Source organism: Eschrichtius robustus, chromosome 6, assembly GCF_028021215.1.
Source record: "Eschrichtius robustus isolate mEscRob2 chromosome 6, mEscRob2.pri, whole genome shotgun sequence".
NCBI classification, from domain to species: Eukaryota; Metazoa; Chordata; class Mammalia; order Artiodactyla; family Eschrichtiidae; genus Eschrichtius; species Eschrichtius robustus.
Genome location: NC_090829.1, coordinates 139,351,457 through 139,365,985, shown reverse-complemented (window position 1 = coordinate 139,365,985; position 14,529 = coordinate 139,351,457). Strand labels below are relative to the sequence as shown.

The following is a 14,529-nucleotide window of genomic DNA, read 5'->3' as shown; positions in this document are numbered from 1 at the left end:
CCATCACACGGAGAGGGTCCAACAAACTGTTTACACTTATAACTGCCGGAACTAAAGCTCTTTGCAGTGCACCAGCATTCCAGAAAGATTGTGTGCAACCTACATAGATGAGTGAAATACAGCACACTTGTCCTCAACGAACAAGAAATGTTCTGTTACAAAATAAGTATAAAGCAGGTTTGCTGAAGCAAACACGTCTGGAATGTGGTTCCTTGTAAGGTGTTTCTTTTCCTGTTTCCCTGCTTTGTCTACTGAGATTGACATTTTACCATTTGGAAATGATGGGTGAGTCTGGTGGAGAGGGATCCACGTCTTGAGTTGCAAATAGACTAGACAGTGATTATTAAGTCCCTAATGAATTGTTTTAGAATTGCGGAGTTTGAGTTGTCAGGAAGGTATCCAAGACCAAGACGAAGCCCTGAGGGCACAGAGGAGCTGAAAACTGAATATTGGGAAACACCAATGTATCAACCTTCAAAAGCAATTGTAGCTATAGCCCCATCACTGTTGTCCTGTAAAGTACCTTACATTCCCAAGAGAGGCACTCGTGATACTAATTCAGGATACCGTTTTACGGAAAAATTCTCATGTAATCCTAAAAGTAACGCATTTAAAAAAACAAATATCAGAATCAAAGAATTTTAAATAAACAAAAAGCACTGTATTAAGTCAGCTACCAAAACAATGAAAATTTACCTCTCTGCTTATTAGAAAATTTCTTGTTTAAAACATTGACAAGGGATTTTATTTCAATCAACGTAGCATGTTGCCTAGCACCGTAATGCTGCCCTGTCTGGAGGCAATCCTCCCACAAAGCAATGTACTCCTTGTGTCTAGTCAGCTCTTGCTGGGAATAAAAGGAACACTAGGCAGGACCGTTTCTGCTTTGAGCTTTTCATGTCCATGCACTGCCGGGACCCAGGGCCTGCGAGCCGCGCCTCCCCACATTCTGCGCACGAATATGAATATTCAACACCCCATTCCAGGGCGCGCGCCGGGGGAGTACCCACAAGCCCCCGCGGCCCTGCGAGGCTGTGCGAGGTCATCCGCGCTCCCCGAGACCTTGGCCCCCGGCCCGGCGGCGGGGGCGGGGCGGCCGAGCCGCCCGCCAATCCACGCTTTGCAGGCAGGGAGCGCGGGGCCGCGGAACGGGCAAGGAGAACTGCCTAGCCGAGGACGGACACAAGGCCTCCGTCTTCAGAGCCCCCGAAAGAAAGCGAGGGAGGACGAGAGACGACGAGAGGAAGGGATGGGAAGGGAAGACAGCCCCCGGTTATCACCGCCTTAAAGCCAACTCAACAGCGTAACGCCTCTTTGCACCGCACAGCCTGACGGGAGCCTCAGCCTCTAGGTACAGGCTGCGCCCGCAACGCGCCCCTGACACCGCCCCCTGCCGCGGGGCACGCTGGGAGAGCCGAGTTTCCCCCTCCCTCTAGTAAATGGGCGAGCAGAAGGGTATTTCCGGTGTTAACGACTATCTTTACGGAAGGGGTGGGGTCAATCCTGTCCCGCCCTTCCTGGCCGGCGGGGCGAAGACTGACGTTCTTCGGCAAGCGCTAAGGCCCGCCCCTGCACCGGAAGGAGGAAGGCGGGGGAGTCGAACAGGCGTCAGGCGCGGGGTCACGTGTCGCAACTGCTGGTGGAGAGAAGAAAAGGGCGGGACCCCGGACGGAGGGGCGGGGTGCCCTCCTTTCCCTTGGGTCACGCGCGGCAGGAAGTGGTTCCCGAAACGGAGTATTCGAGATGGGGACCGCCCTGGACATTAAGGTTAAAAGAGCGAACAAGGTTTATCACGCCGGGGTAAGTAGGGGTGGGTGTGCCTGCAGGTTCTGTTGTCTCCCAGGTCCCGCATACTTCTGGGTTTTCCTGGGCGGGGCAGGGCGCACCTCCAGGTAAGTCCCGGTCAGGTGCGGACCAACCAGGTGCATCCCTGCCAGGTGCGTCTCGCTTTAGCGGCTGGCTGCTCTGAGAGCGGTCGCCGCCACGGTTGGGGAGGCATGCAGGGCCGAGAGGCTCCCACAGGGCTGCAGCGCTAACCGTCGGGCCCCTTGAACATCCAGCTCGGCCTTGGGCCCCCCGGGCTTGAGCTGTCGCCATGTGCACTGAGGGCGGAGGAGCTTGATGACCAAACGCCCCGTTCCTCGCTTCTAAGTTCAGTGCAAAGGTCTAAGGCCAGAAAGGCAGAATTAACCTTGGAAGCAGAAATACGCACTTTAGGCCGTGCTCAGCTTTAACACCATACAAAAGTTATTCATTTCTCTAGTTTTGTTGTTTTAATAACATACAGAAGGAATAGCATATTAAAATGCAAGTCCAAAAAAATCTTAACTATGCCATTAACAAGTTTTGTGCCACTGGCTACTTAACCTCTTAGGGCGTCAGTTTCCTTATTTGCCAAATGAGGATGCAAGGTTCTAACTCAGGGAATCTCAACCCTTGCTATACATCAGAATCCATCACTCGGGAATTTAAAAATACGCTAACTGGGGTCTCACACCCAGAGACACCAGTGATTCTGATGTGCAGCCAGGGTTGAAATCACAGCCAGCTCTCACACTCTGTGGAATAAAATTGAGAGTAGTGGTTGGTCACGTGAATGCAGGGAGGTCTCAAAAGGGACGCTAAATCCTTTCGGTGCAAGATATTCGCGGAAACCTAATGCTTACACAGATTCAATTGGTCATCTTCAGATTATTAATTACAGAGGGGAAAAGTTACCTTTGTAGTGGAGGAATCTGATAGTCACCATCCTAACCAAGACCAACAATGAATACCACCTTTCCATCACTGTCACCACTAATGAAATTGACATGTTCTGGCATAATAATAGAGGGTTCTGCCATGAAAAACTGAGAAGGATACAACTCACCTATGTAGCCTTCCTGCCAAAAATGCTTAACTTCCCTTAGTTCATAAGGAAACAGGCATATTCATATCGAGAAACATTCTGTACAGTAATTGGCCTGGATTCTTCAAATATGTCAGTGTCATTAAAAAGAATTTTTTTAGATTCGAGAGATGAAAGGAATTTGAAAACCAAATACAGTACCTAATTTTTGATAAATTTGAATATGGGCTGTATGTTAAATATGAGTTTTGTTTTGGTGTTAATTTTCCCCAATATGATATTCATATTTTGGTTATGTGGAAGAATACTCCACATGCTGAAGTGCTTAGGAGTGAAGTGTCACAATAACTAAATTTTAAATGGTCCAGCCTTAGTGTGTGTGTGTGTGTGTGCACATGTGAGGAGAAAGAAAGCAAATGTGCCAAAATATTAATAATTGGTGACTCTAGTTGAAAGTTATATGGGTCTACTTTGTATTCTATTTTTTTTTTTTTTTTTTTTTTTGGCTGTGTTGGGTCTTCGTTTCTGTGCGAGGGCTTTCTCTAGTTGCGGCAAGCGGGGGCCACTCTTCATCGCGGTGCGCGGGCCTCTCACCATCGCGACCTCTCCTGTTGCGGAGCACAGGCTCCAGACGCGCAGGCTCAGCAGTTGTGGCTCACGGGCCCAGCTGCTCCGCGGCATGTGGGATCCTCCCAGACCAGGGCTCGAACCCGTGTCCCCTGCATTAGCAGGCAGATTCTCAACCACTGCGCCACCAGGGAAACTGTGTATTCTTTATTGAGATCTAATACCATAAAATTCACCCTTTTCAAGTGTACAGTTCAGTGGGTTTAATATATTCAGGGTTGTGCAACCATCACCACCATCTAATTTTAGAACATTTTTATCACCCCCAAAAGAAACCCTGTACCCATGAGTAGTCATTCCTCATTCCCTCTCCCTCTTAGCCCCTGGCAATCACAGATCTACTTTCTGTCTCAGTGGATTTGCCTAATTAGGACCTTTCATGTATATGGGATCATACAGTGTGTGGCCTTTTGTGATTGGCTTCTTTCACTTAGCATAATGTGTTCAATGTTGCAGCATGTATCAGTTCCTCATTTGTTTTAATGGCTAAATAGTATTCTGTTGTATGGATATGTCACATTTTATGTATCCATTCATCTGTTGATGGACATTTGGGTTGTTTTCACTTTTTGACTATTACGAATAATGCTACTATGAACATTCTAGTACAAGTTTTTGTGTGAACATATGTTTGCGTTTCTCTTGGATATATACCTAGGAGTGGATTTGCTGGGTGATATGGTAACTTTATGTTTAGTTTTTTGAAGACCTACCAAACTGTTTTCCAAAGCACCTGCACAACTTCACACTCCACTAGCGGTGTGTGACAGTTCCAATTTTTCCTCTACTTTGTATTTTCATAATTTTCTGTAGCTTGGAAAATATCAAAATAAGAATTGGAGGAGGCAGTGACAGGCGATATGTACGCTTAACTTTAATACTTACTATTTTCATTCAGAAGTTAGCAGATTCCATTCAAAGATGTTATAGCAGCTGAGATGCTGGAATGTTTTCTGTGGTTTAAGATATGGTACCAGTAATGAAAAGTACATTCGAAACAGTTGAAGAGATGGAATCATCCATTTGACCCAGCTGGAAGTCTTAACGCAGCCAGGACCACTCCTTGTGGGTGGCAGGGTGGAAGGGGGTATTAGCTCTGCCCATCCGGTGCACATCCCTTCATGCCAGGATTAGGAACAAAATCTTCACCTGTTGGTTTATGACAGTATTTCCCCGTCTTCACTTTTACACTTAATGTATTTTACTCTAAATGCATTTTAAAAGGAGACCTCATATGGCTATTGTGAAAGAAAACCCTGTGTAACTTCTCCTAAATAGAGGGTTGCTGTGTACAGTTGACCCTTGAACAACGCAAGGATTAGAGGTGCCAACCCCATGTGCAGTCAAAAATCTATGTTCCACTTTTGACTCCCCCCAAACTTGACTACCAATAGACTACTGTTGACCAGAAGCCTTACCAATAACATACACTGTTAACACATATTTTGTGTGTTATATGTATTATATACTGTATGCTTACAATAAAGTAAGCTAGAGAAAAGGAAATGTTATTTAGAAAATTGTAAGGAAGAAAAAATACATTTCAGAGTATTGTACTGTATTTATCAATACCATAGTTTATCTCTTTACAAGGTGACTCATCTGTCAGTACCTACATCAATATTGTCTTATATGATACAAAACACTGTAGATGCTATATGTATTACTAACACTAGACATCAAAAATCAAGAGATAATGTGAAAAATAAATTCACATTTATTTACAGGTGTAACAATTCATGCCCTGATAATGAATAAGCGGCAGTATGTTTGCTTTGTGGTAGCCTAGCCTATACACCGATGAATGCATCATTAAAAAATTGTTATCACATACAGTATTACAGTCATATTCACAATACAGTATTGGAAACATCGTTACATTAAAAAAAACTTACCTGTTATGATAGGCTGATACACAGTTTCTTCAATTACACAGAGGCATACTGTATGGAAATGTAATTGCTTGAAAGCAAAGTTGTGAAACAGTAAGAAAACTTACACATTAATTTTATATTAAATATCACTCACTCACGTTATGCCTTTGTAAAGATAGACTAGTATCTGCATATATTTTATGCATTCGTGACATACCTAACTTTTTCTTAATTTTTGCCATGTTTCTAGGCTATATGGTTTTTCTTGTGAGTTTTTTCAAATCGTCACAAATCTCAAAAACTTTTTCCAATATATTTATAGAAAAAAATCCACCGTGGGCCCACACAGTGTGAACGCATGTTGTCCAAGGGTCAACTGTATATTTTCTAAAGCCAAAAAAAGTTATTAAATGAGTAAATCTAATCACCGGACAAAAATATACACCTGGAAACGCGTGCCGTGACTCGTGTGTTGGGTGGACTCCGTCATCTGTGGTTAAGGATGGGTAGAGGAGGCAACCAGCTCCGTCACGGCTGCTCCCGGAGCCCCAGGGAGAAGGACCCTCCGAGGTCTCAGTGTCCGCAGACAGCGCGTGTCTCAAGCCCAGCTTGCACCATGGTTGTACAAGGTGGGTCCTGTCTTTCTCACCCTCTCCACTCTTAGCTGGCGGCAGGTGGGACTAATAAATACAAGTTTTCAGTTTTCTCAGTACATCTCAACAGCATTGGTAAAGATTCGGTTGCTATAGCCCGGACTCATCCATGGGCCTGCCAGAGCGCAGCACCTGTAATTGTCCTGGTTTGCTCGAGGTGGCTGCCACCTGTGTTCTCAGGTTTTAATTGCTTGTCATTCAAGTGAAACATGTTTGTCCATGTAACGACAGTCTTATGTTCCACCTGAGGGACTCGGGAAACACTGGTGTAGGGTTTTGTGAGCCTGGCAGCATCACTCCCATTTTACTAACGAGGAAACTGAGGCCTAGACAAGTTAAGGAATTTGCCCCAGATCACGCAGCTAATGACAGCCTGGATTCCAATGCAGGTCATCAGATTGCAAAGCGTGTCCAGCCAACACTCTTATTACACCTCCTCCCTAAGAGCGCCCATTTTTGTGCAAAATGGAGGAGATTTTTATGTAGGAATAGTAGTTATTAGTTTCCTAGGAGTGCTATGAATAGCATTGTAGTATTTCAGTTAAAAAGCTGCTGTGACGAGACTCCTCGGAATATGTGCAGCCAAGTCTGTTCCTGTACTTTTCAGTATCTTAGTTGTTGTGGAAGCGTTTGAAAATGGTTTTGATTCTGTGGACACCAGAGAACCTAAGTTATTCTTTTTTTTTTTTTTTTTTAATTTATTTATTTATGGCTGTGTTGGGTCTTCGTTTCTGTGCGAGGGCCCTCTCCAGTTGTGGCAAGCGGGGGCCACTCTTCATCGCAGTGCGCGGGCCTCTCACTATCACGGCCTCTCCTGTTGCGGGGCACAGCCTCCAGACGCGCAGGCTCAGCAATTGTGGCTCACGGGCCTAGTTGCTCCGCGGCACGTGGGATCCTCCCAGACCAGGGCTCGAACCCGTGTCCCCTGCATTGGCAGGCGGACTCTGAACCACTGCGCCACCAGGGAAGCCCCCTAAGTTATTCTTGGGTTTAAAATTGTCATTTGCGTTTTTTCCTAGAAAAAGATGCTCATTCAAAGTGGTGGTGTTTTTTTAAAAAAATCACAGTTGAATAATTTTTAAAAATATAAACATAACATTTTACAGAAGGCTGGAAAGTGAAAAGTCAAGTTCTTCCTTTTTCTGACCCCTTTTTCTGTCCCTGGACGTATCTGCTGACAGTTTATGTACTATTCCAGACATTTCCTGTGAGTAATAGTTGCACATGTACGCTGACACGCACGCAGACATACACAAAACTTGTTCTTTTTGCTGAACGGTATATCCTTACCTTGGATACCTTTCCATATCACCACATCTTCATCAACTCATTCTTTTCAGACTGTTATTTAATCAAAACAGATTTATTCAACCAGTGTCTGTGAATCTCCTTACAGGTCTGGAGAGAAGTAGGTAAAGAGAAAACAAAAGGTGCTAACGTACTTGTGCTCAAGTGGGTGCATCTCTGGTGTGTGAGGGAGCTCAGAGTAAGGTGTAGTCGTTTGGGGGTGGGGGAGGGCCCTTCTGGAGCTTCATTGAGGAAGTGAGGCTCCAGCCTACTTTTGAAAGCTGTGTGCGGGGCCGGGGCCTCCCTCCCCACCTGGCACTGTTTGTTTCCATCGGAAGGAACAGACAGTGCGAGCAAAGTGAGCAGGAGCTGGTAGACGTTTGTGGCGCAGTCTGAGTCCAGGGAATGGCTTCTTTCACTCTATTTCCCCGCCTTTCACTGCGGCTCATGCTCATCTCATTTGACAGTGATTTGTTTTTAATGTTTTTTTTTTTTTACATCTTTATTGGAGTATAATTGCTTTACAGTGTTGTGTTAGTTTCTGCTTTATAACAAAGTGAATCAGCTATACATATACATATGTCCCCATATCTCCTCCCTCCCACCCTCCCTATCCCACCCCTCTAGGTGGTCACAAAGCACTGAGCTGATCTCCCTGTGCCATGCGGCTGCTTCCCACTAGCTAGCTATTTCACATTTGGTAGTGTATGTATGTCCATGCCACTCTCTCACTTTGTCCCAACTTACCCTTGCCCCTCGCCGTATCCTCAAGTCAATTCTCTACGTCTGTGTCTTTATTCCTGTCCTGCCCCTAGGGTCTTCAGAACCATTTTTTTTTTTAGATTCCATATATATGTGTTAGCATACAGTATTTATTTTTCTCCTCCTGACTTAACTTCACTCCGTATGACAGTCTCTGGGTCCATCCACCTCACTACAAATAACTCAATTTCATTTCTTTTTATGGCTGAGTAATATTCCATTGTATATATGTGCCACATCTTCTTTGTCCATTCATCTGTCGATGGACACTTAGGTTGCTTCCATGTCCTGGCTATTGTAAATAGAGCTGCAGTGAACACTATGGTACATGACTTTTTAAAAAAAAAATATATATATTTATTTATTTATCTTTGGCTGCATTGGGTCTTCATTGCTGCACGCGAGCTTCCTCTAGTTGCAGCGAGCGGGGGCTACTCTTCGTTATGGCGCGCAGGCTTCTCATTGTGGTGGCTTCTCTTTTTGCGGAGCATGGGCTCTAGGCGTGCAGGCTTCAGTAGTTGTGGCACGTGGGCTCAGTTGTTGTGGCACACGGGCTCTAGAGAGCAGGCTTAGTAGTTGTGGCTCATGGGCTTAGTTGCTCCGCGGCATGTGGGATCTTCCTGGATCAGGGCTCGAACCCGTGTCCCCTACGTTAGCAGGCAGATTCTTAACCACTGTGCCACCAGGGAAGTCCTGCATGACTCTTTTTGAATTATGGATTTCTCAGGGTATATGCCCAGTAGTGGGATTGCTGGGTTGTATGGTAGTTCTATTTTTAGTTTTTTAAGAAATCTCCATACTGTTTTCCATAGTGGCTGTATCAATTTACATTCCCACCAACAGTGCGAGAGGGTTGCCTTTTCTCCACACCCTCTCCAGCATTTATTGTTTGTAGATTTTTTGATGATGGCCATTCTAACTGGTGTGAGGTGATACCTCATTGTAGTTTTGATTTGCATTTCTCTAATGATTAGTGATGTTGAGCATCCTTTCATGTGTTTGTTGGCAATCTGTATATCTTCTTTGGAGAAATGTCTATTTAGGTGTTCTGCCCATTTTTGGATTGGATTGTTTGTTTTTTAGATATTGAGCTGCATGAGCTGCCTGTATATTTTGGAGCTTAATCCTTTGTCAGTTGCTTTGTTTGCAAATATTTTCTCCCATTCTGAGGGTTGTCTTTTCGTCTTTTTTATAGTTTCCTTTGCTATGCAAAAGCTTTTAAGTTTCATTAGGTCCCATTTGTTTGTTTTTATTTCCATTTCTCTAGGAGGTGGGTCAAAAAGGATCTTGCTGTGATTCATGTCATAGAGTGTTCTGCCTAGTTTTATAGTGTCTGGCCTTACATTTAGGTCTTCAATCTATTTTGAGTTTATTTTTGTGTATGGTGTTAGGGAGTGTTCTAATTTCATTCTTTTACATGTAGCTGTCCAGTTTTCCCAGCACCACTTATTGAAGAGGCTGTCTTTTCTCCATTGTATACTCTTGCCTCCTTTATCAAAGATAAGATGACCATCTGTGCGTGGGTTTATCTCTGGGCTTTCTATCCTGTTCCGTTGATCTATATTTATGGTTTTGTGCCAGTACCATACTGTCTTGATTACTGTAGCTTTGTGGTATAGTCTGAAGTACAGGAGCCTGATTCCTCCAGCTCCGTTTTTCTTTCTCAAGATTGTTTTGGCTATTCGGGGTCTTTTGTGTTTCCATACAAATTGTGAAATTTTTTCTTGTAGTTCTGTGAAAGATGTCATTGGTAATTTGATAGGGATTGCATTGAATCTGTAGATTGCTTTTGGTAGTATAGTCATTTTCACAATATTGATTCTTCCAATCCAAGAACATGGTATATCTCTCCATCTGGTTGTGTCATCTTTAATTTCTTTCATCAGTGTCTTAGTTCATCAATAGTTTTCTGCATACAGGTCTTTTGTCTCCCTAGGTAGGTTTATTCCTAGGTATTTTATTCGTTTTGTTGCAGTGGTGAATGGGAGTGTTTCCTTAATTTCTCTTTCAGGTTTTTCATCAGGAGTGAAGAATGAAAAATCTCTTGCATATATAGGAATGCAAGAGATTTCTGTGCATTAATTTTGTATCCTGCTACTCTACCAGATTCATTGATTAGCTCTAGTAGTTTTCTGGTAGCATCTTTAGGATTCTCTATGTATAGTATCATGTCATCTGCAAACAGTGACAGTTTTACTTCTTTTCTGATTTGGATTCCTTTTATTTCTTTTTCTTCTCTGATTGCTGTGGCTAAAACTTCCAAACCTATGTTGAATAATAGTGGGGAGAGTGGGCAACCTTGCCTTGTTCCTGATCTTAGAGGGAGTGGTTTCAGTTTTTCACCATTGAGAATGATGTTGGCTGTGGGTTTGTCATATATGGCTTTTATTATGTTGAGATGGGTTCCCTCTATGCCTAGTTTCTGGAGAGTTTTTATCATAAATGGGTGTTGGATTTTGTCAAAAACCTTTTTGCATCTATTGAGATTATCCTATGGTTTTTATGCTTCAACTTGCTAATATGGTGTATCACATTGATTTGCATATATTGAAGAATCCTTGCATTCCTAGGATAAACCCCACTTGATTATAGTGTATGATCCTTTTAATGTGCTGTTGGATTCTGTTTGCTAGTATTTTGTTAAGGATTTTTGCATCTGTGTTCATCAGAGATATTGGCCTGTAGTTTTCTGTTTTTGTGACATCTTTGTCTGGTTTTGGTATCAGGGTGATGGTCCCTCAGAATGAGTTTGGGAGTGTTTCTCCCTCTGCTATATTTTGGAAGAGTTTGAGAAGGATAGGTGTTAGCTCTTCTCTAAATGTTTGATAGAATTCGCCTGTGAAGCCATCTGGTCCTGGGCTTTTGTTTGTTGGAAGATTTTTCATCACAGTTTCAATTTCAGTGCTTGTGATTGGTCTGTTTACATTTTCTGTTTCTTCCTGGTTCAGTCTCAGAAGGTTCTGCTTTTCTAAGAATTTGTCCATTTCTTCCAGGTTGTCCATTTTATTGGTATATAGTTGCTTGTAGTAATTTTTCATGATCCTTTGTATTTCTGCAGTGTCAGTTGTAACTTCTCCTTTTTCATTTCTAAGTCTGTTGATTTGAGTCTTCTCCCTTTTTTCGTGGTGAGTCTGGCTAATGGTTTATCAATTTTGTTTATCTTCTCAAAGAACCAGCTTTTAGTTTTATTGATCTTTGTTATTGTTTCCTTCATTTCTTTTTCATTTATTTCTGATCTGATCTTTATGATTTCCTTCCTTCTGCTAACTTTGGGGTTTTTGTATTCTTCTTTCTCTAATTGCTTCAGGTGTAAGTTTAGGTTGTTTATTTGAGATTTTTCTCGTTTCTTGAGGTAGGATTGTATTGCTATAAACTTCCCTCTTAGAACTGCTTTTGCTGCGTCCCACAGGTTTTGGGTCGTCGTGTTTTCATTGTCATTTGTTTCTAGGTATTTTTTGATTTCCTCTTTGATTTCTTCAGTGATCTCTTGGTTATTTAGTAGCGTATTGTTTAGCCTCCATGTGTTTGTATTTTTTACAGATTTTTTCCTGTAATTGATATCTAGTCTCAACGTTGTGGTCGGAAAAGATACTTGATATGATTTCAATTTTCTTAAATTTACCAAGGCTTGATTTGTGACCCAGGATATGATCTACCTTGGAGAATGTTCCATGAACACTTGAAAAGAAAGTGTATTCTGTTGCTTTTGGATGGAATGTCCTATAAATATCAATTAAGTCCATCTTGTGTAATGTATCATTTAAAGCTTGTGTTTCCTTATTTATTTTCATCTTGGATGATCTGTCCATTGGTGAAAGTGGGGTGTTAAAGTCCCCTACTATGATTGTGTTACTGTCGATTTCCCCTTTTATGGCTGTTAGCATTTACCTTATGTATCGAGGTGCTCCTATGTTGGGTGCATAAGTATCTACAATTGTTATATCTTCTTCTTGGATTGATCCCTTGATCATAATGTAGCATCCTTCTTTGTCTCTTGTAATAGTCTTTATTTTAAAGTCTGTTTTGTCTGATGTGAGAATTGCTACTCCAGCTTTCTATTGATTTCCATTTGCATGGAATATCTTTTTCCATCCCCTCACTTTCAGTCTGTACGTGTTGCTAGGTCTGAAGTGGGTCTCTTGTAGACAGCATGTGTACAGGTCTTGTTTTTGTATCCATTCAGTCAGGCTATGTCTTTTGGTTGGAGCATTTAATCCATTTACATTTAAGTTAATTATCGATATGTATGTTCCTATTACCATTTTCTTAATTGTTTTGTGTTTGTTTTTGTAGGTCTTTTCCTTCTCTTGTGTTTCCTGCCTAGAGAAGTTCCTTTAGCATTTGTTGTAAAGCTAGTTTGGTGGTGCTGAATTCTCTTAACTTTTGCTTATCTTTAAAGGTTTTAATTTCTCCATTGAATCTGAATGAGATCCTCGCTGGGTAGAGTAATCTTGGTTGTAGGTTTTTCCCTTTCATCACTTTAAATATGTCTTGCCACTCCCGTCTTGCTTGCAGAGTTTCTGCTGAAAAATCAGCTGTTAACCTTATGGGGATTCCCTTGTATGCTATTTGTTGCTTTTTCCTGGCTGCTTTTAATATTTTTCTTTGTATTTAATTTTTGCTAGTTTGATTAATTTGTGCCTCGGCGTGTTTCTCTTTGGGTTTATCCTGTATGGTACTCTCTGTGCTTCCTGGACTTGATTGACTATTTCCTTTCCCATGTTAGGGAAGTTTTCGACTATCATCTCTTCAAATATTTTCTCAGACCTTTTTTTTTTCTTCTTTTTCTGGGACCCCTATAATTCGAATGTTGGTGTGTTTAATTGTGTCCCAGAGGTCTCTGAGACTGTCCTCAATTCTTTTCATTCTTTTTTCTTTATTTTGCTTCCTGGCAGTTACTTCCACCATTTTATCTTCAGCTCACTTATCCGTTTTTCTGCCTCAGTTATTCTGTTATTGATTCCTTCTAGAATATTTTTAATTTCAGTAGTTGTGTTGTTCATCACTGTTTGTTTGTGCTTTCTTTCTTCTAGATCCTTGTTAAATGTTTTTTGTATTTTCTCCATTCTGTTTCCGAGATTTTGGATTATCTTTACTATCATTACTCTGAGTTCTTTTTCAGGTAGGTTGCCTATTTCATCTTCATTTATTTGGTCTTGAAGGTTTTTACCTTGCTCCTTCTTCTGTAACATACTTTTGTCGTTTCTTTTTTTTTTTTGGTGGGTGGTGCTGTATTCTTGTCTTACTGGTTTGGCCTGAGACGTCCAGCACTGGAGTTTGCAGGCAGTTAAATAGAGCTGGGTCTTGGTGCTGAGATGAGCACTTCCAGGAGGCCTCACTCCAATTGATATTCTCTGGGGTCTGAGGTTCCCTGTTAGTCCAGACAGGACTCAGAGCTCCCACCGGAGCTCAGGCCTGACCTCAGGCCTGGACTCAGAGCTCCCACCACAGGAGCTCAGGCCTGACGTCAGGCCTGGGAACCAAGATCCTGCAAGCTTTGTGGCGTGGTTAAAAAAAAAAAAAAAGGAAGAAAGAAAGGAAAAAGGAGCAGTACGATATCAAAGAGTAAAGAACAAAGTACGATATCAAAGAATAAAGAACAAAATAAAATTAGAAAGATAAAAAACATATTAGGAAAAATAAAACTATAGTTGAAACAATTGCAACAAGGTAAAATAAAACCCCAGGAGAAAAAAGAAAAAAAGGTGGGGGGGAACAAGCCAGAAGGAGAGATAGATCACTAACAAAGTATAAAGAATAAAATAAAATTAGAAAAATAAAAGACTTATTAGAGAGAATAAAAATATAAAAGAATCAACAACAATGAATCAACAAGGTAAAATAGAACCCTGATCTAAAAGAGGAAAAAAGAAAAGAAAAGAAAAAAGCCTTGGTTATGGGGGCAGAGTTTAGGCGGGGGTGGGGGGATCGGGGGGGTGGAGCTTAGGCAGGGGCGGGGTTTAAGGTGGGACAGGGCCTAGGCAGGTGGGGGTTGACGTTCGAGCGTGGGGCAGGGCCTCTGCTTAGGGCCTGCGTGGAAGGGAGAGGCAGCCTGTGGGAAGCAGGGCTTCTGGAGTGTGGGCTTCCAGAGTTTGGAGGTGGGGCCCTGGTGGGGGTGTGTGGGTGGGATTTAGGCCCCACACATTAGAGGGGGTCTCCGTGTGTAGGGGTGGGGCCCCGGGTAGGGGTGCAAGGGTGGAGCTCGGGTTCTGCCTGGCAGGAGGGAGGCTCCCAGGGCAGAGGCTTAGGCCCAGGAGCCCAAGAGGCTCCCCGGTGCCTAAGTGGATGGGGAAAGCACTGGCCACGTTCCCTTCTGTTTCTTCACGCCCCTCCCCCACTTGACAGTGTTTTTTTGTTTTTTTTTTTAATCAGTCATCAATTTTATACACATCATTGTATACGTGTCACTCCCAATCTCCCAATTCAGCACACCACCATCCCCACCCCACCGCGGTTTTCCCCCCTTGGTGTCCATACG

General features: G+C 42.7%; 1 protein-coding gene across 2 annotated transcripts in view; it reads left to right on the top strand.

Moving 5' to 3' along the window:
- Positions 1-1,117: 1,117 nt before the first annotated feature.
- The window catches only part of VPS26C (VPS26 endosomal protein sorting factor C), a 53,734-nt gene continuing 40,322 nt past the window's right edge, over positions 1,118-14,529 (top strand). Inside the window, exon 1 of one of the 2 annotated variants that reach the window (XM_068547074.1) lies at positions 1,118-1,800. In XM_068547074.1, the coding sequence (XP_068403175.1) occupies positions 1,744-1,800 (57 nt within the window). In that variant the 5' untranslated portion in view covers positions 1,118-1,743. The remainder of the gene's footprint in view (positions 1,801-14,529) is intronic. The other variant, XM_068547073.1, reaches the window with a different exon arrangement.